This window comes from Macrosteles quadrilineatus, unplaced genomic scaffold (assembly GCF_028750875.1).
Source record: "Macrosteles quadrilineatus isolate MER2022 unplaced genomic scaffold, UCM_ALF_1.0 Scaffold_4__1_contigs__length_99947679, whole genome shotgun sequence".
NCBI classification, from domain to species: Eukaryota; Metazoa; Arthropoda; class Insecta; order Hemiptera; family Cicadellidae; genus Macrosteles; species Macrosteles quadrilineatus.
In genome coordinates this window covers 91,278,750-91,300,370 of record NW_026542597.1, presented here as the reverse complement: position 1 = coordinate 91,300,370, position 21,621 = coordinate 91,278,750, and the positions used below count along the sequence as shown (strand labels likewise).

Sequence of the window (21,621 nt, the reverse complement as noted above, 5' to 3'; positions counted from 1 at the left end):
TTGATAGCCCGGTGACTAATGGTGTGTGGGCCTGGTTACGATATTGCTTGGAATCGAACTATACTTCCACCCAGACAATAAAAGTTCCATCTATTTGCTATACAATTTTTTTTATTCTACATTTAGCTCAAATACAACTGGTTTTGAAGTGACAAATAGATTATTCCTTCACTTTTCTTTTTTATTTATAACCTAAAAACTCAAAATAGCAAACACCATAGACTAACCAACACAAGTAGACTTCTCATCCCATTGTAAATTTTGAAGCACGTTTTTCGTGACTAGTTTCAAATCAATCATTCTTTCGTTTGGTATTATAGCTTGGGGTGGCTGTTATAGGAGTATCTTGGAACCATTAAATATTGCTCAAAAATTGATTTTAAAAATAGGATTTGGGAAATGCAAACGTTACCCGACTGACGCTCTATTTAAAGAAATAGGAGTCCTCACTGTTCGCCAGTTGTACGTAAAATCAATATTAATAAACATTCATACAAATTACAATAACATTTTTCAAAATATTTCACATTTATATAACACAAGATATTCTTCTAGAGTTGGAATCACCACAATTCAAGTGAATTATACTTTTTCTACGACTAATTCATACTATGTTTCACACCTAGTCTATCGTAACATATGCAACATTTTTAGGGATTTCAATTTTTTTGATTGTGACTCATTAAAGGTATTTAAATTCCGCGTTAATGATTTCCTATTCAGTTTAAATATCGACGAGGCCGATTCTATTATCACGGCGGACTACCGGCGCACTTGATCCGACCTTTGCACTGACTGACCTTGGCACTTTGTTAGGACTGTCCGCAGTCGAATTTACCACTCTCCTCCACCCCACTGTACTCTTTACCCTACAATCCACTCATCACTCTCTTCACTACCACCATTACACACGAAACTCACTCACACACATACACACACACACACTCTCTCTCTCTCCTGGCCACCACGGAAATCTATAAAGCGCTATCTTACCAGCACTGTGTTCATGGAAATACATTCACTTATTTAACTAATAATAATAACGACCTATTGTCTTTTTTTAATTGCTATTCCAAAATTCAACAATTTTCTTTTTTCTATTTGACAGCAACTTAGCAGACGCACAGGTAGCACTGCCTATGTCTGCTAGTTCCTTTATTTTATTGTTATAATTTTTGGCTTTATTAAAACTCGTATAAAATATTTTAGCGACATAAGTCTCTGTCTATTATACTTTTTTTAGTTATAATCACAGCTTGTAGCCTATGTTTTTTTGGAATAAACTATATTCATTCATTCATTCATTCATTCATTCATTCATTCATTCATTCAGTTCATGTACGTGACACATGGGCGCTAGTGTCGACAAAACTTTGTTTCTATTATTTTAGGGTTAATTTCTTGATTTGTGCTTTACTGTTTTTTGGTTATATAACTAGGGGACAAGTTAATGTTTATGATTAGATCGGATTATTTGGTTAAACGAGGTTTTAAATGGCTGTAATAACGGGAAACAAATTGTAAACAAAACAAAACCTCTACATAAACCGTACAGAACTAACAATAAAATTGTCTTCAGCTGTTCCATAAGGATGAGAAATCTACTATGGGAGTATGTTTTATCTTTGCAAACACGTACAGGAAAGGTGAAGTAAATGTGAAAATAGGTGGGCAAAACTAACACTCCTGGCACACAGCACGATTTTACCTGTCTGGGGAAAAATCAGCCGGATTTTGATTGTGGGTTTGTTGCTTTCAATCTGTGCCAATTTTTAACCAGGTGAGTAAAAATCGGATCCCCTTTTCACCAAAACTGAGTTCTGCATTAGAGTTCTCCAAGTGAATTTTTCTTTTTGTCTCCAATGGTTTTAAAAATGCGGTTTCAATGCATAGTACACTTCCTCTCAGATTTGTTTTGTAGCTTTTATCAATGTCTTTATAAATGTAATCTTTATAAATTTCCATCGTTTTGTCCCATAACACAATTTTGGATTGAAGTCAAATTAAAACTCCAGGGTCAATTAGGCCATGATTTAAACTAAAAACCCATAAATAACTAAATAAAATACAATAATTACGTATATTTAACTCAATATCTAAATAATTGAAACTGTATAAACAAAATAATTCAAAACTACACAAGATGAACCGTATTTGTGGACGACTTAATCTGCGTAGTGTGCCAGCGCCCATTTGGTCACGTAGTACACGGAGGTAGAGGCCCGGTTTTTTTCTGACTCGGAGCCGGCCTCCACATTGGCATCAACTGTGCCCAACCAAGGAAATAATCGGGCCCAGTTTGTTACCGGCTGACGAGAAAGGTCTTGTACGCTTAGTCGGTCGACTAAAAATATTCACCCGTCCGATGTTCTGCCGGAAGGGTGAAATTGTGTAGTGGGCAAGGAGCACAAGTGTAGAAAATGTTATGTGTAACTTGGGTACAATATGTTTTCTGCATTTGAGACACTATTCAGCAGACATAACTGTAACTGCTATCTCAAACACAATAATGTGATACCAAGTATTTAATAATAATTTTATAGAAATTACTTTCAACCAAAATATTGGACTTAATTTTTGTATTATGTTTTATATATCTGACTATATCATTGTTTTCCTGGCTTCACCTTGTGTCTTACTTTTACTTAAAATCCCTGAAATAGCAGGTTTTTTCTATAAGATAAGTTTGATAGTTATGTTCTTTTAGTTTATTGACGAGAAAGTCTTCTGAATTGATTTATTCATGATTCATCTAGGTATTGCTACAAATCTTGAGTAGATTGTATCTGATATTAGGACACGCCTCTGTTGGAAGTAGAAAAAACATAAAGGATCTGAATACAAAGCTAGAAGAAAGAGAGGACTTGCAAGTATCAACTTTGCCTCTGAAATAAAAAGATATTTTTACTTCATTACCTGGTAAAAAAGGAAATAAAATAAATATTTTAATGTTTCCAAACTTTATTTATTCGTTAAATGAAAATATAAATAACCAGTACATAGTTGCTGAACTATTAAAGCATTGTAACTAAACGACTGAATACAGACTTTAAAAAAAGTGGAAAGGTGAAAAAAACCTGCGGAACCAGCTTTGTATTTTCAATTTCAACATTCTGATTGGGCCGTTTCTTTTGATAGTAATACGACCAATAGGTTTTGCATATTTTCCACTCATTTTGATGGTTTTTGATTTTTCGATGAACTTCCCAACAGCCATGTAATCTATATTATCTTTGTTAAAAGAAACAACTCTTTTAAGATCTTTTAGGAAGTCATTACCGTAGCTGTGAGTGAAGAAATCAGTCATAACTACGTTGTAGAGTACGTCCTTTTTCAGTTCCCTGTAGACCTTCCCTTCAGCCACCTTCACGCTGACCACACGTTTGCCTACTGGTCTCCCCAGATCGAACTTCATTACCAGCCCGGAGACTTGTAACAAACTAGCTTCAAACAGATTGCTGTTGTGTTTCCTCACATCACATTTCCTCACAGAATTCTCCAGCAAGGCCTTCAGATGACTTCCCTTCATCACTACAACTTCCAGAGAGTTTCTGTAGGGAAGAACATTCACCAAATCCTCCAGGATGATATCTCCCGTGTAACCAGGAACAGACTTGCCGAACAGAGACGCCTTGATGGATCCAGAAGGCACCAGAGCTATTAATACAGGCTTGCCATTACTAGCTTTGTAGTTTGCACTGACAAAATCTACAAAAGCATCAGCAATCAAATTTCCGATTGTGCACTCTCCAAATTTGCAGTAAGATGATCCACCTTTCAAAGCCACCTCTGTGGTTCCAATTTTTTTCCCGTATTTTGCAGCTATGATTTCGTCTTTACTTTTCAAAACTTTTTCAATATCTTTAAGAGCTTTGGCGTCTGGTGACCCATTTAATAAAACCGGCTGTCCTTTGAAATCTTTCAGCTTCATCTTATCGTCAAACTTTAATTCAAGATGGCCCATGTACTTGGTTCCGTAGTACGCTTGGACTATCGGGATTCGTTTTTTTGGGTCCTCTATTGGCGAAACAATCGTCGGATAGGGTCCAGCCTTTTTATTGTTCGACATTTCATAATCGCTCAAAAAGGTGTGAGAATGTCCTCCGACAATCACATCGATTTCTCCTACATGTTTGGCTATGATCTGGTCCATGTCGTACCCGGACTGCCCCAGAGCGATGATGATGTCTACTTTCTCTTCCTTTCTCAACCTCTCTGTCTCAGCCTTTAGAGATTTAATTTCATCTTCAATCTTCGCTTCAGCCTCAGGAGAATCAGGTTTTTTAAGATTCTTTTTAGATATAAACTTAGTTACATATCCAACTATGCCGATCTTAGCTTTGTTTTCTCCCTCCTCCAAGGTTATCACTGTGGACCGACTGACTGATTGGAGGTCAGGAATCTTTGTGGTGTCAATGTTGGAGCAGACTACCGGTGCCTTAACTTTCTTGATGTATGGAGCGAGCCCTTCTATACCGTCATCAAATTCGTGACTCCCCAGGCCCATGGCTTGTGGCTCTAGCAGATTCATCATGTCTGCGGCAAGTTCCCATTTGAACTCCGTGTAGTACACTGTGTCTCCGAAGACGTCTCCAGAGTCCAAGTAGAGAGTCGGGACTCCTCTTCCCTTGGCTTCCCTACGAAATCTGATAAGGGAGCTCAGGACTCTGGCGAACCCTCCGTAGCACTTTGCTGACGGCTCTTGACACCGTAGTAGGTCTTCGCTGACCTCTTTGTAGTGTGAGTGCATGTCGTTGGTGTGCAAAATAACTAATGAGAAGTCACATTTTACATATTGAACCGCAAGTACTGCACACATCACAACAACTGTCACCTGCATTAGGCCAATCATGGTTTTACCACAGAAGAATAGTAGAAAAGAACAGCATTGACGGTTACACAAAAAGATTGAGTTAAGCAATATTTCCCTAACTTTTTCTTGTTAAACACTATACTCGCACTACCCTCACAACTTTCATCTCGAAACTGATGCTGTGTTTGCGCAATTGGTGTGATGTACAAGCAATTAGAGCTATTAAGTCTTGATGGATGGCATAACATCATCATTTATCGAAGTTTCAACTTATCATTTATGTTTTAGTTAGTTTTTGAAGATTCATAAATGCTGAAAACTGTATGGAGAGCTGAGAACAAATGATTACCAACACACAGTTTTGCTTTTATTTACTTTTTTAGGAAAATTTCTGTATAAAGCACTTTGATTGCATTATTTAATAGTACTGTAATCATATCAAAACTGACATTTGCAGAGTAATAATATCCCTAGAAATAGAATATATTTTTTTATAAAATTAACATTTCAACGATTGTAATAGATTTTTTTTAGATTTGAATACATTGTAGTAAGTTAATCGTTTTGGGACAAGCTATCGTAACTTAACTTAGTTATGCGTTATGACTTATCTTTTGTACCTTCAACATCTGCGAATCTACCCTAACCTAACACTCTTAAATTGTTCTCAAATCCTAGACATATTTTTATTTATCATTTAAGAATCCAAAACTACTCATCATAACAATTTTCAGTAAAAACAAAATCTTACAAACTGGTGTCTTGGTATGTATTTTATTTAATTAAATATCATACCAAGACTTAAATTTTAAACATTCTAATAAATTTTGCTTGTCAACCTTTCAAAATAATTTTGATATAGAACTCTTTTGTTACAAATAGGGATGGGTCGATTCTCGATTCCACCGATTCTCTGCATTGATCGAGAATCGACCGCTAAAAGTCGATTCCTATGCCGATACCCGACACGTCTGTGAGAATCGCGCGGTCGGAAATTTACCGCTATTGCCGAGATCGCGCTAGACGATGACGATGACGATGATTCGTTACCGCGGAGGACATTCAGGATTTTGCCGTCACCGTAAAGGACAATGACGATGTATACACGACTTCGGGAAATGTTCATAATTTTGCCGCGATCACGAAAGACGATGACGTTGCGTTACCGCGTGGGTTATTCAGGTTTTTGCCGTGACGGCGGGAGACAATGACGATGTCTACACGACCGCGGGAAATTAACAAAATATTTCCGCGATCGCGAGTACGATGATGTCTACACGACCGTGGAAGATGTTCATAATTTGCCCGTGATCGTGGATGACGACGATGGAGTTTCTATGACCGCGGGAGATGATCAGAATTTAGCCGCGATTGTGGAAGACGATGATAATGTGCCGTTACCACAGGTGTTATTCAGGGGTTTTCCGTGTTTTGGGAGACAAAATACAACATCAACACGACCGCGGGAAATTTGTTTAACATAATGGAATCTATAGGAATGGCAACAAGAATCGGTTACAAAGAATCGGAACCGGAACAGGCATCGGAAATGTCTGAAATCGACCCAGCACTAATTACAAGTCATACACTTCTATAGCTTGAATCATGCATTAGCATTACAATGGCCTCTAGCAGTGGAGTTGTATTATGTGTGTAATGACTTAATTAAAATTCAAACACAACCTTATAACATTTCCAACCTTCAGTAAATAAACTGAAAGCAAATAAGCACTGTTCAACCAAGTTCCACAAATAAATTTAAAATACCATATGTTTTATCTAAAGCGCAGATCATGAGAGAAGAATCAATTTTACTCTATTCTATTCTATCTATTATCATTATCATTCAACATTTCTTTAGAATGCAACATTTCATTCCCAGGCTATGTAGACCTACGTGATAAGGGATCAGCGAAACAAAGCATGGGAATCATAACAATTAGATAGGCAGCATGGTTGAATGCTACCAGAATGTTAACTATTAAATCCAGCAAGGCAGTTCCTAATAATGGACTAAGTACTTTATCAGTTTGTCTTTGTTAGAACGTTAATAGTTTTCCTAGTTTTGATTTATATATAGTGTGTATTCTTAAAGAGATGTTATTTAATAATTTCTGCATGGCTTTTACATAGTTAATTGTCACATCAATATTCATCTAAAGGGTAAAGAGTATAACTAAGTAAATTGTAAATATGCCTAAACCTAAAACTGTATATGAACTACATATTCATTAACCGTCAAAGACAGATTTGCATTAGTATTATTAAAGTATACCGTTTTTTGTGAGCTTCTCAATTTGCATATAGCCTATTTATTATTTTATTAAAATTGAAAAAAAATAAATCGGTCAAAATATATTTATTAAAGTATACCGTTTTTTGTGAGCTTCTCAATTTGCATATAGCCTATTTATTATTTTATTAAAATTGAAAAAAAATAAATCGGTCAAAATATATTTATTAGCTTAATGTATAGAACTATTGGAATAAAAAGTGTAGTCTAGGTCTTATGCTTGATCTCTTCCTCTATACATAGACTACATGGTTTCAAAACACACATAATGAGAAAGTTGTATTAGTCGACATTTTAGAATTTTAATTCTGGGGTGAATATCCCTTTTCGGGACCCCCCCAACCCAAAAAGGTGATTTTCGAAGTGATGTATGTGTGTGTGTCAGTTTTGATGTTATTCGGTATGTGGGTTCTAATAAATGATATCTCCAGGAGTTTTTCAATTTTTAAACTTCTATTTTTATTGGGGATTTCTCATAAAACCACTTAAAATAACAAAAACTACAGATTTTCACAAAAACAACACAAACAATTTTGATAAAAATTTAGTATCATAGAATCCTTTTAACCCTAAAAAATTACATAACCCCCATTGGATACAAATTCCGGTACAAAAGCTATTGCGGCTTTAGTGATTTACCCAATATCAGTTACTCCTACTCCCATAACTTGCGGAAAAAGCAGGGTTAAGGGTTTTTGACAAGCTAATGAATTATTTATCAATGAGTTCATGTTCAATCAAGACCTCAAAGATCTCATATGTAATTATGAAAAAGAGGTTAAATTGCAGTATCCAAAGTAGATGGTCCCAACTCTAAGATCGACCTTGATCTCAGCAGTCCTATGGCCATTGTACCCACGATCCTGTGATACTACGGGCAGTGTTCGTTGTTCACAGCAGTACTACCGGCGACACCTCAGGATGCGCTTCTATATTGCATTGTTGACTGTCTTCATTCCCGATCATTTGACAGGTAAAAAACATATGTTTTATAGATTCAGTTAAGGATCAGCTGATGACATTTTGTGTGTTTATGTGCCGTTGTTGAGCGTATTTTGTCCATAATTTATTTCTTGTTTCCGACTTTTAGGTATGTATAACAATTGTTATCCAATAAAATAATATATACTAGAGGTCGTCCAGTGGTTGAATACTCGACCAAAAATATGTACAGACTTCTCTATTTTAACCCCACACTGTAAATAACACATGTTATTTGAATTTAATTCATTTGTTTTGATTATCTGTTTATACTTCGTTGTTATTTCGTCACCATGACAACCCATAAGGCCCATGTTAATTTTTTTCTAATTTAAAATTCATTTGTGTGCTTATTTTTGAGCCTATTTAAAAATAATATATTTCTAACAGTATGCGAGGATTTTCTCTGTGATGCAAACGAGCTGAGAAAAATGGGTTTAAAGAAACATGCTTATAGCCTATTAATATATAGATGTGCACTCAAATCAAAACTAGGGTTATTACCTAAGTAATCTTGACAAAAGTAGTTTAATAAAATAAAAAAATAAAAATTTAAAATTATTAAACAAAATAAATTAAAACTTGAACACTTTCAATGGCAACAGGATGAAGAGCCTAGGAAATAAGCCTACATGGACCTCAATGGTTTGTGTGGACTTGAGTTGTTAACAAATATAAGCATTCATTTTTTTCTATTCCAAGGCATTACAGCACTATGCGTACAGCATTTGAAAAATCAACCTAAAAGAAAAAAGAAGGATTCGTTTGACACCAGTGCATTGAAACGTAACCAGTATTTAACATATAAAAACAGGGAAAATAAATATATATTTTATAAATTATCTGTTGTATATTCTGAAAATCGTTTCTGTTAGAGCCAGACAACTCTGATGATGGTAGTGAAAAATATTCCGAATTATTAAGATATAAATTAACAGTGCATTTATTTTTGTATGTGTAAATTTTAATAGTTTTACTTTAGAAACAAACATGAAACTTTTAAAAATTTTTAGTTTACATAAGTCTTACATAGGCCTACTGTATTGTTAAATTTTACGTTTTTATGAGCGGTTTTTACTGGTGATTTTTTTACGATTACATATACTAGGTATTATTTGTTTTTATTACATAGTGGCATAGTAGGTAGTCTTTAAATGAGTAAACAGTAAGTAAATTATCTTGTTCCGTGTAACCTTGAATTGTATACGGTCTGGCGAATCCATCGAGCTTTTGTTATGTTTAACTGGTAATAAACAATGCAAAGAAACAAAGTAGTGTCTTTTCTAAGAAAATAACTTCTTTGAAATAAAGTAGTAAAATATTATTGGGTTTTTGGGCTATTTGTAACGACCTTTGCTCTATTTTAGTATGAAGCATTCCTGCTTTTGTTTCGCGTTCAGTGCTGTAAAACCAAATCAAGTAAGAATAAATTGCATTTCCAAAATATTTACAGATTAAAACATTAACATAGACCTACACTTTCGTGAAACAAAACACCTAGCTTACAAAATAAAAGAAACGTACATAAAAACTTAAATACATGGTCTTTTTAAAAGAGTCGGGATTTTAAATGGTAATTGCTTGGATACTATTCAATGTAACTAAACGTTTTATACATCAAATTGAAGCTAAAATAACAAAGTTTTGTAATCCGTGTGGCAAGGGAGGAAAATTTGACTTTGGCATGAGTAAAACAGGTGCGGAGTGATAGGCTGTTATTGTGACTCATACGCCTGACGCCAGTCACCCAGTACGACATTTACGGCGCAACAGAAGGCACAGATTGTAATCTGTAGTTCACAGACTTTATATCCATTGCTAAATTAAACTAAATTTAAATCTACTTGATGTTAAAGAAGCTGGTTTAATGAGTTGAGTGGCACCGAAGTGTTTTGAAAAGATTCACCTGGCCGGCTAAAAACAAGCGATGACATAGTCGAAGAAATCCGTCAATTCTGCATCAGATCCCGAAAAATCGATTGCCTGACAAAGTCTTTAGTGTAACAAACCTAAATTGTTCACTTTATGATGTTATCTATAAAATATAGAGTCTTTGGGCCGAAAAGATTCCGTTAAGACACCAGAGAAACCCGCCAATCGCCCTAAACTTACATATTTTACCAGTTTTACGCTCTTAAGATTGATGAAAATCTGAATTTTATTAAATCATTCCGAATCGTATAATCGAATGAGAAAACAACTTTATTCTTTTCCCGTCAATTTGACGTTCAAATGGTTTAATTATCTTGAACAGGCCCCGAGCAAAATCCCGGCATTCTTTTAAAAACACCCTGTACTTTTGAATGATTACAAATTCAACGTTAGAATAGTTAATACTCATGTCGGTACCACCAACCTCATAATTGTATCAAATATATTTCAATTTACTTAAAGAATGGAACCTGTGGACTCTGCGCGGCTTGGCGAAAGGATCAATTTATTTCGCAATGAGAAGACGCTCCTCGCAGGACCTATCCAAAGTTCAAGGAGACCAGGGATCCTTCGTCCTTCCTTAGATAATGTATCTTCATTATCATACTGGTACTGAAGAATAACTCCCGCTTACAGGGTTCTCTAAATGCTAGAATTAATAGCCTGTCGCGGAAGAGTGGCATCGTCGGGAAAGACTTACAATTTAAAGGATAGTTCGGTTTTGAGAAAAGCTAGTATATATGTATGCCTTTGACTTTATTGAAGTATGTTTTATATGGTTTTCCATGGTGTCTTTAATTAATGGCATGTCGTAGTGGCAACTATTATATGTGAACATGTCGTCGGTGCACTGTTGGTTTAAGTGAAAAACGTCAGTTTTTCTTATCAGACGGGGTAACGTAGGCTAGTTCACCTAAATTGTTCACTTGTTAGTTCCTAGATAACCAAGACCCTCTATAACAAATCACTCTTGATAACAAGTGTCATTTTTAAATCCCCTAGGATTTATTTTACCCCTAACCACATGTTATTACAAACTTGATAAGAAGACAACCTTGATAACAAGTCTTATTTTATAATCACCACGAGAGTCTTGTTATCAAGGTTCTACTGTACTTTAATTTGTTAGTACTGGTACATGTGCACGATAAAAAATGTATGTGCAGCTTTAAAACATTGTATCTGGACACAAACTTGTTTCACTCAGTTAACTAATCTTTGGTCATGTTCTCACAGGACAGTTATATCCTCTTGTTTATCAAATGTTTGTTTTCCAGCCATTGCCATTAGGTGTTAGTTGAGAAGTGATACTGATCTGTATTTTGACGATGTTATGTTTTGACACCGGAACATATAGTATCATCGTTTAGATTCCTTTGATACAAAACAACATGTTCTAAAAGAAGTATCTGATCGTATGATTGAGAGTGTCCTTGAGTGTTTATGTAGGCTACATAAACATTGTAGTCTGTATATGTATTGTGTTGCACAAGAGACAAGAGTACAATATGATGTGTCATCGATGTCCAAAGTACCTATGAAGGTAAATTATGTATTCCTACGCTGTTGTTGTGCAACGTTCTTGGAAACCCGAATTTAAATCCCGACCAAAGGAGTAAAATAAGGAGAATTCAACGCACTTATCAAACATATAGGACGTAAAAAACATGTGGACAAATCTACAAGAGAATCTGTTATACTCTAGAATCTAAGATACTTGTCATCATTATTCGTTCTCCTTATAGTCCTTTGTGGATTTCTAACCCTTATGGACCAGCGAAAGACAATTTTTAGGTTAATTTCTTTAATATAATCGTTTTATTGTTCTGATTTTTCAACCAAAGAGAGTAAAGCAGTATTTGTAAAAATGAAATTAAAATAGGAAAGAAACATTTAGTTTACGTCAGCGCACACCGTAGGGCCTACAACCAACATGAAACATGTCACATAGGTACTCAAATTCTGTCAAAATAGTTATTAGTGCCGGTTGCTGAGCTCGGGATTTAGCTAAGTTCTAGACTTAAACCAGCTCACTCTGGAGTTTTTTTTTTGCCATCCCATGGCTGTGGCTTTCCTCTTTATTAAGAGTTGTCTTAAACTGTTAGTGATTACTTTACGGCTCGGATTAAGTAACAGTTAACAGAAGAGCTTTCAAAAATGATGTAAGGATAGAGTGTCCTTGAACGACCCGTTATGACGCAACTCCGGGGGAACATCTCACACGTTACACACACAAACGTGCATATACATACAACTTATCTACACACACACACACAACGTGCATTTACAAACGACACATTTACACATATATCGCGGTGCTGCTATTCCTGCACTTTCCCTTAAGTTTATCGACCAGGACATCGTCACTGAACACCCCGTGAAATTTCGCAGATTTTACAGAGAATACTGAAAACTATAATGATAAAAAAATACCCCCGCCGCAGCAAACCTGCCGACTAAGCGAATTTCCATTTGTCTTAATTGATTTTCAATTAAATATATTTTAATAACATTAGGTTTAACAAGTACCTAGGTTTGCTGCTACAAGGAAACTAATAACATAATCGTGTATTGTAACCAACACAGTAGATAGATCGGTGTGTTTTCTTTAATAATTATATTGAGATTTTTTTACTTAAATAGGAGATCCTACTAGAATGTTTATTACAGTAGCGGTATCGGTACTTAGAATTGTAGATTAGATTAGGATAAGAGCAATATCCTAAGCAATATCCTAGACTACGGCGCGAGGGGAAGCTACACTTCGCCGGGTATTTCAATGGAAAAATCATCATCAAGCCGCGGGAGGATGATGATGCTATCAGAATCCTACATCAGGAAGATTTTGACACTTTTGAAGGCTGATATTTATAGGTATTTATGCGCAGTTTGGACTGATAAGTTTTTTTTTTTTTTTTTTTTTTTTTTATATAGGTAGTTAAGAACTGCATGCAGGAAATCTGAAGCTAAGTGCATATAACCAACATTATTATTTATTTTTTTTACCATAATTATATTTTTAAATCCCAAGCATGTACAACATTCACTAACTTTTTCAACTATTAGTTAATTTAAAGCTTGAAGAGTAATTAACGAGTTTGGACAATTTAGAGTTAATAGATGTATATGTGCACTACTATTACCTTATTTTTCAATAATTAAAGAATATTATGCATTGTTATTATTATTATTTATTACTCGAAGAAACATGCATGCACCAGATATACTTAATTAATAGATACGAACAATAGAAACCTAATCAGTTAATTAAAGGAGCATCCAGATATTTTTATTTGCCTTTTTACCTTTATTTTATTTCGTTTTAACCATTTATCCTTAAATCAAAGATTGCATTATTTTATATTGCTTAGTAAGAATAGTTATTGCTTGAAATATCCTTAATTTGATAGTTAGACTGTTTACATTAACTTTGCATGTAGAGAAGCTAATGCTATAATTAATCAGGAAATCTTTTTTTTTTCGTTATAACCTTACAAGCAAAGAAAATTCATTATGATGTTTTTACTGATAAAGATTAGATTTAGCACAACCTTTATTTTAAGACGATTCCAACTATTTTTGCAATCATATTATCTCAAACATTATTCGATTTTATATTTATATAGTTATATTTAAATATAGTTATAGTTATATTATAGATATTTTTATTAAGCATTCCGTGATTCAATAGAAAAAAAATCATTACTAACGAATAAAGCAAGTTAGGCATCTTTGTAGTTGTAAAGTCCGGTTTTTAGCAGACAGGAGGGCGAGGTCACTGACCTACATGTTGCGTGATTCAGACGAAGAGGGCTATTTTTCTGAAGCTATACATTGTTTAGAATTAAATGATTTTCAGCAGTACATAGATTTTTATAATAAGAATTGCAACGATAGTTTGCACCTCTTCCACACCAATATTCGCAGCTATAGCAAAAACTTAGATGAATTGTTGATTTGTTTAGATCAATTGATAAATGACCTAGATGTAATTGTTTTAACTGAGTGCTGGTTGGGGGAGAGTGGTGGGGGAGCCGCTCTGGAGGGCTTCGACTTGTACTGTACTGAAACTCAGCGCAATCAAAACGACGGAGTTGTTGTATACATTAACAGACGACTATCAGCTACGTGCAATCAAATAACCTTGGGAGATGTTTATGGACTTGCGTTGGATTTCACGCACTGCGGAAAGCCTTTCCATTTGCTAGCCATTTACCGAACCTTCGACAGTGATCCAATTAATCTCATTGGTGAACTGGAGAGATACATGAATGCATTAAATAGAAATCAAACTTGTATATTCCTTGGTGATATTAATATAGACATTCTTCGAATAAATGAAACCTCAGAACTATATTTAGATGTATTTTTGGGGATGGGCTTCTTGCAGTGTGTTGATAAGCCGACGCGAGTAACTAACAACACAGCAAGCTGTCTGGATCACATTTTTATTAAACACAACAACATTTCTCAGGTCAAATCAGCTGTGATCCAGACGGCTGTGACAGATCACTACAGCACTGGTCTGACTATTTCCTCAAACACACCACACACTAACACTTCTCACACTGACACAGTGCCTCACACGTACCTGGACCATATACTACTGTCACATTACCTCACTAACTCCAACTGGGACCCCATTGTTCAATGTGATGATGACATAAATTTTTGTTCTAATTATTTTAATAGAATTGTTATTAATTCAGTGAAATCCGCTACTAAAACCATTATTAATAAATCAACTAGAGCTAAAAAACTCAAACCATGGATTTCCATAGAACTGATTAAACAAATAAGAGTGAGAGATAAATTAAGTAAAAGAGTTAAAAAACAACCCTTTAATGTTGAGCTTATAAATTTTTATAAAGAATTTAAACAAAACCTTAGTGAACAACTGAAGCAAACTAAACAAAATTATTACCGGCAAAAATTAAACGAAGCCTCTAATAACCCTAAGCTGTTTTGGAGATTAGTCAATGAACTGGCCGGCAGAATAAATAAAAAAGATTCGTTTCCAATAGATAAATTTACATCAAACACTCAGTTATCTACAACATTGTATAAACAAGTCGCAGATGATTTCAATATTTTTTTCTCTAACGTCGGTAGCTCACTGGCCAGTAAACTAGACCCAAGTGGGGCCCTATTGGTTGACGACTGTGACTATCAACTCGACACGACGTTTACGCTTCAACCGATCACTGCACATGACTTACAACGCTACGTCTGCGGCCTGCGGGGTGGTTCCGCGCCTGGTTACGATGGTATATCGGCCGATGTCCTTAAAGCAAACTTTCATATCCTCTGTTTTCCACTTTTACACATTGTTAATTTAAGCATAACTTCAGGAGCTTTTCCTGATTGTTACAAATTGGCTAAAGTCTTTCCATTATATAAATCCAACAAAATCACTAATAAAAACAATTTTCGCCCAATCTCATTGTTGAGTATTTTTACTAAGATAATTGAAAAGGCTGTCAAAGATCAGTTGGTTGCTTACCTTCATTCTAATAACATTCTCAGTGAGCATCAGTACGGTTTCCGTCACGACAAAAATATTTCAGATATTCTTTTTGATGTAAACAAAGAGTTGTACGATACCATTTCCAACAAAAAACGTTCTATATTAATATTTCTTGACCTTAAAAAAGCATTTGATTCTGTAGATCGTTTAAAACTTCTCAACAAGTTAAAAACAATTGGAGTTTGCGGCAGTGCTTTGGAATGGTTTAAGAGTTATCTTTCAAACAGAGCTCAATTTGTTACAATTTGTGGTACAGACAGTGATCCTATGCCTGTCGATTATGGGGTGGTCCAGGGTAGTAATTTAGGGCCTATTCTTTTCTTAATATATATTAATAATATATCGAGAATCAATATGTTTGGAAAGTTATTTTTGTTTGCTGACGATACACTAATTTTCCTGGAGGGGAAGTCGTGGCCCGAGGTGCGAGAAAAAGCGCAACATGATCTAATGGTTATAAAAAAATGGTTAGACCAAAATATTCTTTCCCTAAACATATCAAAAACAAAATTTATGCCTATTTCTATTAGTAAAACCACAGATTATAATTTACAAAACCTAACAATTCATTCTTGTAGTGATTTCCTTAACTTGTCTTGTAATTGCGAAGCTATTGAAGAGGTAGCTTCATATAAATACTTGGGAGTAATTTTCGACCGTCGGCTGAAGTGGGCTGAACATATTCAAAGTGTAAGGAGTAAGGTCAGGAAATACATGTTTGCCTTTAGACAAATGAATGGAATTCTAACCTTAAAAGAAATTAAAATTGCCTACTTTGCTTACGTCCAATCTTTGCTCTCATTTGGGATTATAGCCTGGGGAGGATGTTTTAAAAGTTTGCTGGAACCTCTAAATATTGCTCATAGGTCACTTTTAAAGATTGGTTTTGGTAAATCTAAACGATTTCCGTCTGACGCCCTATTTAAGGAAACATCAATTCTTACAGTTCGCAAACTATATATCAAATGTTTACTAATTAACATTTTCAAGAATTGCACTAGAATATTTAATGAAACCTCACATTCTCATAACACAAGATACTCATCTCAAGTCCACATTACTTCACTTCAGGTATACAACACTTTTTCAACAACAAATTCTTTTTATATATCTCACATAGTGTTTCGAAATTTTTGTAAATACTATTCTGAATTAAATTTATTTGACGCCACATCTATTGTCTCTTTTAAACGTCTTGTTAAAGAATGGCTACTTAATTTAAATACGGACGAAGCTGATCTTATTATTACTTCATCTTACCGGCGCGACGGGATCGGCCCGCGACCTTTGACTTGACCATTGACTTGACTCACTTGATCATTGACTTGACTTTGACCTCGACATTGACAGCACACCCTAGCCGCTCTCTCTCCGACGCTTATATTGATATTTATTGCATGTTCTTTACTATTGCATGTTCTTTTCGTGTAGAGTACTGTCACTTATTACATAACTCAGTCAGTATTACTTAACTGCTGAAATTCAATTAATTTTTCATTTAATTTTACTTTTCATTTAATTTTATTTTTCACTCATACAAAATAATAAAACTAAATTGCGCCCCTTTAACTTCATAATCTTTATAGCAACTTAGCAGACGCACAGGCACAGCCTATGTCTGCTAATTCCAGAACTAATTAGATAGGAACAACCTTTTACGCATGTATATAGTTAATTAGTTATAGTTAGTTAGTTTAGTTTTGCATAAAGAACTTTTTTCTTTTGTACATTTGGTTGTGTAATTTTTATATATGTGGTGGAATAAATTCATAATTCATTCATTCATTCATTCATTCATTCAATAGTTTTAACTATTTAACTCATCAAAAATGTCAGTGAATAATTTAATAATCCATCATTTTCCATTTTAAAACGCTTCATTTCTACTTTCTCCCCCTATACCTATGTATATGGAGAAAGTGTTGTTTTCGTCAAAATTTTCGAGTTAGAGTTTTGAGTGGATATATTCGTTTTGGGTCCCCCTGGACCCAAAAAAGTGGTTTTCGAAGTGATGTCTGTGTGTGTGTGTGTCTGTGTGTGTGTCTGTGTGTCTGGATGTGTACCGAGCTAGAGACTACACCTGTGGTCCGATTTAATGAAATTTGGTATGTAGGTTCTAATCCATGGTATCTCCAGGTGTTTTTTTTCATTTTTTTGAAATTTTGATTTTTAATGGGGTTTTTCCCATAAAAAACCGGAAAAATCAAATTTTCTCAAAAATGGCCCGAACGATTTTGATAAAAATTTAGTATGTTATAGTCCTTTAAATTCTGATCAAAATTGTACTAATCCCAATTCCGTATATTTACTCTCACCGCTTACACATGATAAAGGTTGTTGACAAACTTATGGGAGAAAGTACGTGTCAGAATGCTGATACCGTTTATTTATCACTGTGTATCTTAAACTCGCCTGGGAATGGAATCGCCTCCGATCGAAAATTTGCAGCAGTGTCGCTTACGACTGTATATACAATATACAACTATGTCATTAAACAGTCCGGGAGTCTCCAGTGGTCCACAAACCACTGTCGTCAGGCCACATGACTACTTGCCTGTGTAACAATAAACTATGTCCCATTGGTATCTGAGAAGTGCTATACGTTGCTGTGATTCAACCTGTATCCAGCATAAGTCCCTTATACTTTTATCAATGCTACAAGAAAAAAATGCAAATACAAAAATATGTAAACCGTATATTTTATATTTATTTTACTCTATTGGGGTCCGTAAAATTCTCTTCAGCTCTTGGAGGGGTTGGGTGGCCATAATGCTCCCCTATAAATTCACCATCCTTTGGTATCAGCTTAAGATGGGTTCAAGGTGTGTTCCTGTCCGGTATGTAGACTAAAAATATTTTATTTCTTATTTTTAGCTTGTTAAATCAAAGATTTATTTGTACTTTGTTATTTTAAAGAAAAAATTAAGTACATACTGTAACATTTACCCCAAAATAAGAGTGAAGCATTGAGTCGAAACCATTGTAGGTGATAAAACTCTTAACTGCAATCAACTGTTTCTTTTTCAGTGGACGGACAGTCAGGGGCAGGATGTCCGGAGAGGAACGGTAGATTCGCCGTCCCGAGCCAGTGTGATGCCTATATTGAATGTGTAGACGGAGTTCCTGAACAGAAGTTGTGTCCGGACGGACTTCTGTTCAATTCCAACGCAAAGTTCTTTGCATATCCTTGCCAATATCCTTCTGAGGTCGACTGCGCTGGGAGATCTGCAGTGCGTAAGTATCAAAAAGAAATGTCAAAATGTTGGGTATTAGAATTTTTGAAAAATTGTGATGATAATTTTAATTGTAGACTTTTCCTTATCTTCTTGATTAGGATTGCATATGGGTAATATCTCTTCTCACTTTTCTACAATATACATTTCTCGTATTTGTAAGGTTTTCAATATATTTTTTTGTAAATCAAAGAGGTAATATTACCTGATATCACCTTTATTATCCACGCTTAGTCCTTGATTGGATTACGCAGTTCTGGCAATCCACCAATGTATGTCAAATACCTGTTCCGGAAGTGCAGCAAAACAAATTTAGCATCTTAGTATCCTGAGTGTATACTACATAACTTACTTTATAAACTTTTAAAAACGTTGTTCATTTAAATTTCAAAGATACATTTCAAAAAGTACCTACATTCCATGATTAATAGATACAATTTTAAAACTTGTATAGAGCCCGCCCAGGCCACAGAGCAATGTCCGCATCAGTTTGGATACTACAGACTCGGCGACGCGCAGAACTGTGGCCAATTTATGATCTGCGCGAGCGGCGTGGGTCATGTGTTCGACTGTCCGGACGGGCTAGCCTTCAACGAGTACAGCCTTCGCTGCGACTGGGCTGATCAAGTGGATAATTGTGATGCAGAGGGTAAGTTTGTTTGATAATATGAAAACGTATCATGAAGAAGTTTTAAAGGAACAGAGATTGCCAAGTCCTGAAAATAATCACAGGTGTTGTGCCATAGACACCTGCTTCATATGAGTCTGTCCGAAATAAAGGGAACTAAAATGTCTCAGGACAGGTCATTCCAGAGATGATGTACCAGAGGATTTTTTTAGAATTTTTCAAAGATGTTTTGCAAATAGCTTAGATGATTTTTATTTAGAACATCCCAGAGCATTTGTTTTTAATATCCCAGAGGATCTAGAACTATAAATATTAATATTGATTTTCCTAGAGAGCCGTGACCTATGAATTATTTAATTTAGAAATAAACTTAGTAAATCTACACTAAGATCTAGATGGGGTGATCACCTTATATTTATATTTTTCTCTGTTGCAGCATTCTTGGGATTCTCTTGTCCCCAGAACGATCCCAACACAATCTTCGCCAAAGAAGGTTACCGATTCTTCCGCAGCCCCGCTGACTGTCAGAAGTACTTCATCTGTATAGACGGACGGCCAAGGAGATTCAGCTGTGGTGAAGGATACGCCTTCAATGAACTTATCAGCAGCTGCGACGGAGTGGAGAACGTGACAGGATGGTGAGTCATTAGTAAATGCTTTAGTCGTGTGAGTTGCTATCCTAGTGGATAGTGTCTTGGACTTCGGTGCAAGAGGGACGGGTTCAATTCCCAGCACACACACAAATAATATGGGTTTGGACTGATGGCCCTACAAAGGTCTGTGTACCTCCAAGGGTGCATTACCCTTAAAAATGCCACAGGCGTGGATAACAAGAAAAAAATTACTCAAGAAACATGTTTGATTTTGTCGTGGATAAAAAGTAATCCCAACAGTTTCCACTTTCCATAACCGTTTAGAGATGTAAAAAACATCTATAAATTTAAGATCCAAAATAAAAATGACTTTAGAACATTTTTTTGTGGTCGTCCTTTAAACATTAAGGTTTTTGTTTGTAAGAAAGAAATAAACCAAAATATTTTTATCTGTTACAGTGGATTTCCTCAGCAGAAACGACAAGTTGAAACGCAGAGACTTGATTTATTTGACCGAAATCAGCTGACGTAGAAAATGAGATTGCCGTCAAAGGAAGTTAAGGTTAAGTCATAGTCTTTACTGAAGTTTTAAAATTGAAATACTGAAGTTGAAATATTCCCAACTCTAATTGATATTATTTTTCCTTGTACAAAGAATCCTTAAAACATAAAATCTGACGGTTTTGTCCAAAATACACCAAATTAGTTTACCAAATAGAATGTCATGTCATTGATTGACTGAAAACATGTTACGTTTCACCTTTTAGAAGTCTGCAAGAATCAGTGGATAGTGCAAAAATATATTTGCCATGCATTAGGTGAGAAACCGATACATTTGAAAATTGTTTATAACAATATTTTACCATAATTAGCAAAAATACAATTAATTGTTAGAAAAACTTGGATTTTTATTTTCCTTTCAACCACGACCCAAAGTTGTCAATCATAAATAATAAACCCCTGTGTAGCCAAAGAAAATGCCATATTTAACAAATAGTATACTTATTACTTAGTAACTAAGGCCTTAAGTGGCATTTTTTGGCCTGAGCTGGGAAAATTAACGAGTGTCGGCTAAATTTTTTTTAATGGGGTGATGAACTATATTTTTGTCATACTGCATCTTTCCCAAAGATAAATATAACTTAAAGTTTGTACATTGATTACCTTTAAAATTTACCTTCATAATGGTTCCTTCTTTTTTTTCGCTATTATGTACAAACTGATGTCGCTGCTATGAGATATATTGCTCAATCATCACAAAGTAAATTAATATTTACCTAAAAAATTCTTTTGTACCTTTACTTTACTATTATGTTGATAAAGGGGGATATTTGTTGTGAAAAATACAATGAAACATTAGAAAAAAACATATTTGCCATAAAAATATGTTTTACAAATACGTTGGTAAGTCAGTAATTAAAGCAATTAGGACACAGCTGCCTACTTAACAAATAATGAGCCACAGATTAACGTCAGCACCAGTTCTGGTTATTGTCGTCAATTCAGAATATAGTAAAAACAAATTTTCATTAGAAAACTCATGAGATTTCTAAAATTCTTGCCAAAAAGCTTTTTAAGGTAATAGTATATTTCGCTAGTAGTCACGAGATCGACGAGTATG

The 21,621-nt window shown here is 35.0% G+C and overlaps 2 protein-coding genes across 2 annotated transcripts; one reads left to right on the top strand and one right to left on the bottom strand.

Moving 5' to 3' along the window:
• Positions 1 to 2,988: 2,988 nt before the first annotated feature.
• Positions 2,989 to 4,986, bottom strand: LOC128991980 (protein 5NUC-like). The gene has a single exon (XM_054415298.1). It carries the CDS (start codon positions 4,850 to 4,852, stop codon positions 3,050 to 3,052), a length of 1,803 nt encoding a protein of 600 aa, XP_054271273.1. The 5' UTR covers positions 4,853 to 4,986; the 3' UTR covers positions 2,989 to 3,049.
• A 2,989-nt stretch (positions 4,987 to 7,975) lies between these two features.
• Positions 7,976 to 20,881, top strand: LOC128992344 (protein obstructor-E-like). The gene is made up of 5 exons (XM_054415883.1): positions 7,976 to 8,079; positions 18,574 to 18,780; positions 19,234 to 19,428; positions 19,844 to 20,045; positions 20,460 to 20,881. The coding sequence occupies exons 1-5, from the start codon at positions 8,028 to 8,030 to the stop codon at positions 20,530 to 20,532; spliced, it is 729 nt and encodes a 242-aa protein (XP_054271858.1). The 5' UTR covers positions 7,976 to 8,027; the 3' UTR covers positions 20,533 to 20,881.
• The last annotated feature ends 740 nt before the right edge of the window (positions 20,882 to 21,621 follow it).

Excerpts from the sequence above, each read along its gene's own strand:
- LOC128992344 (XM_054415883.1), top strand. The coding sequence starts at position 8,028 with ATGCGCTTCTATATTGCATTGTTGACTGTCTTCATTCCCGATCATTTG. Across the intron at positions 18,781-19,233 it reads CGCTGGGAGATCTGCAGTGC|AGCCCGCCCAGGCCACAGAG; the intron begins GTAAGTATCAAA and ends AAACTTGTATAG. Across the intron at positions 19,429-19,843 it reads GGATAATTGTGATGCAGAGG|CATTCTTGGGATTCTCTTGT; the intron begins GTAAGTTTGTTT and ends TCTCTGTTGCAG.
- LOC128991980 (XM_054415298.1), bottom strand. The coding sequence starts at position 4,852 with ATGATTGGCCTAATGCAGGTGACAGTTGTTGTGATGTGTGCAGTACTT.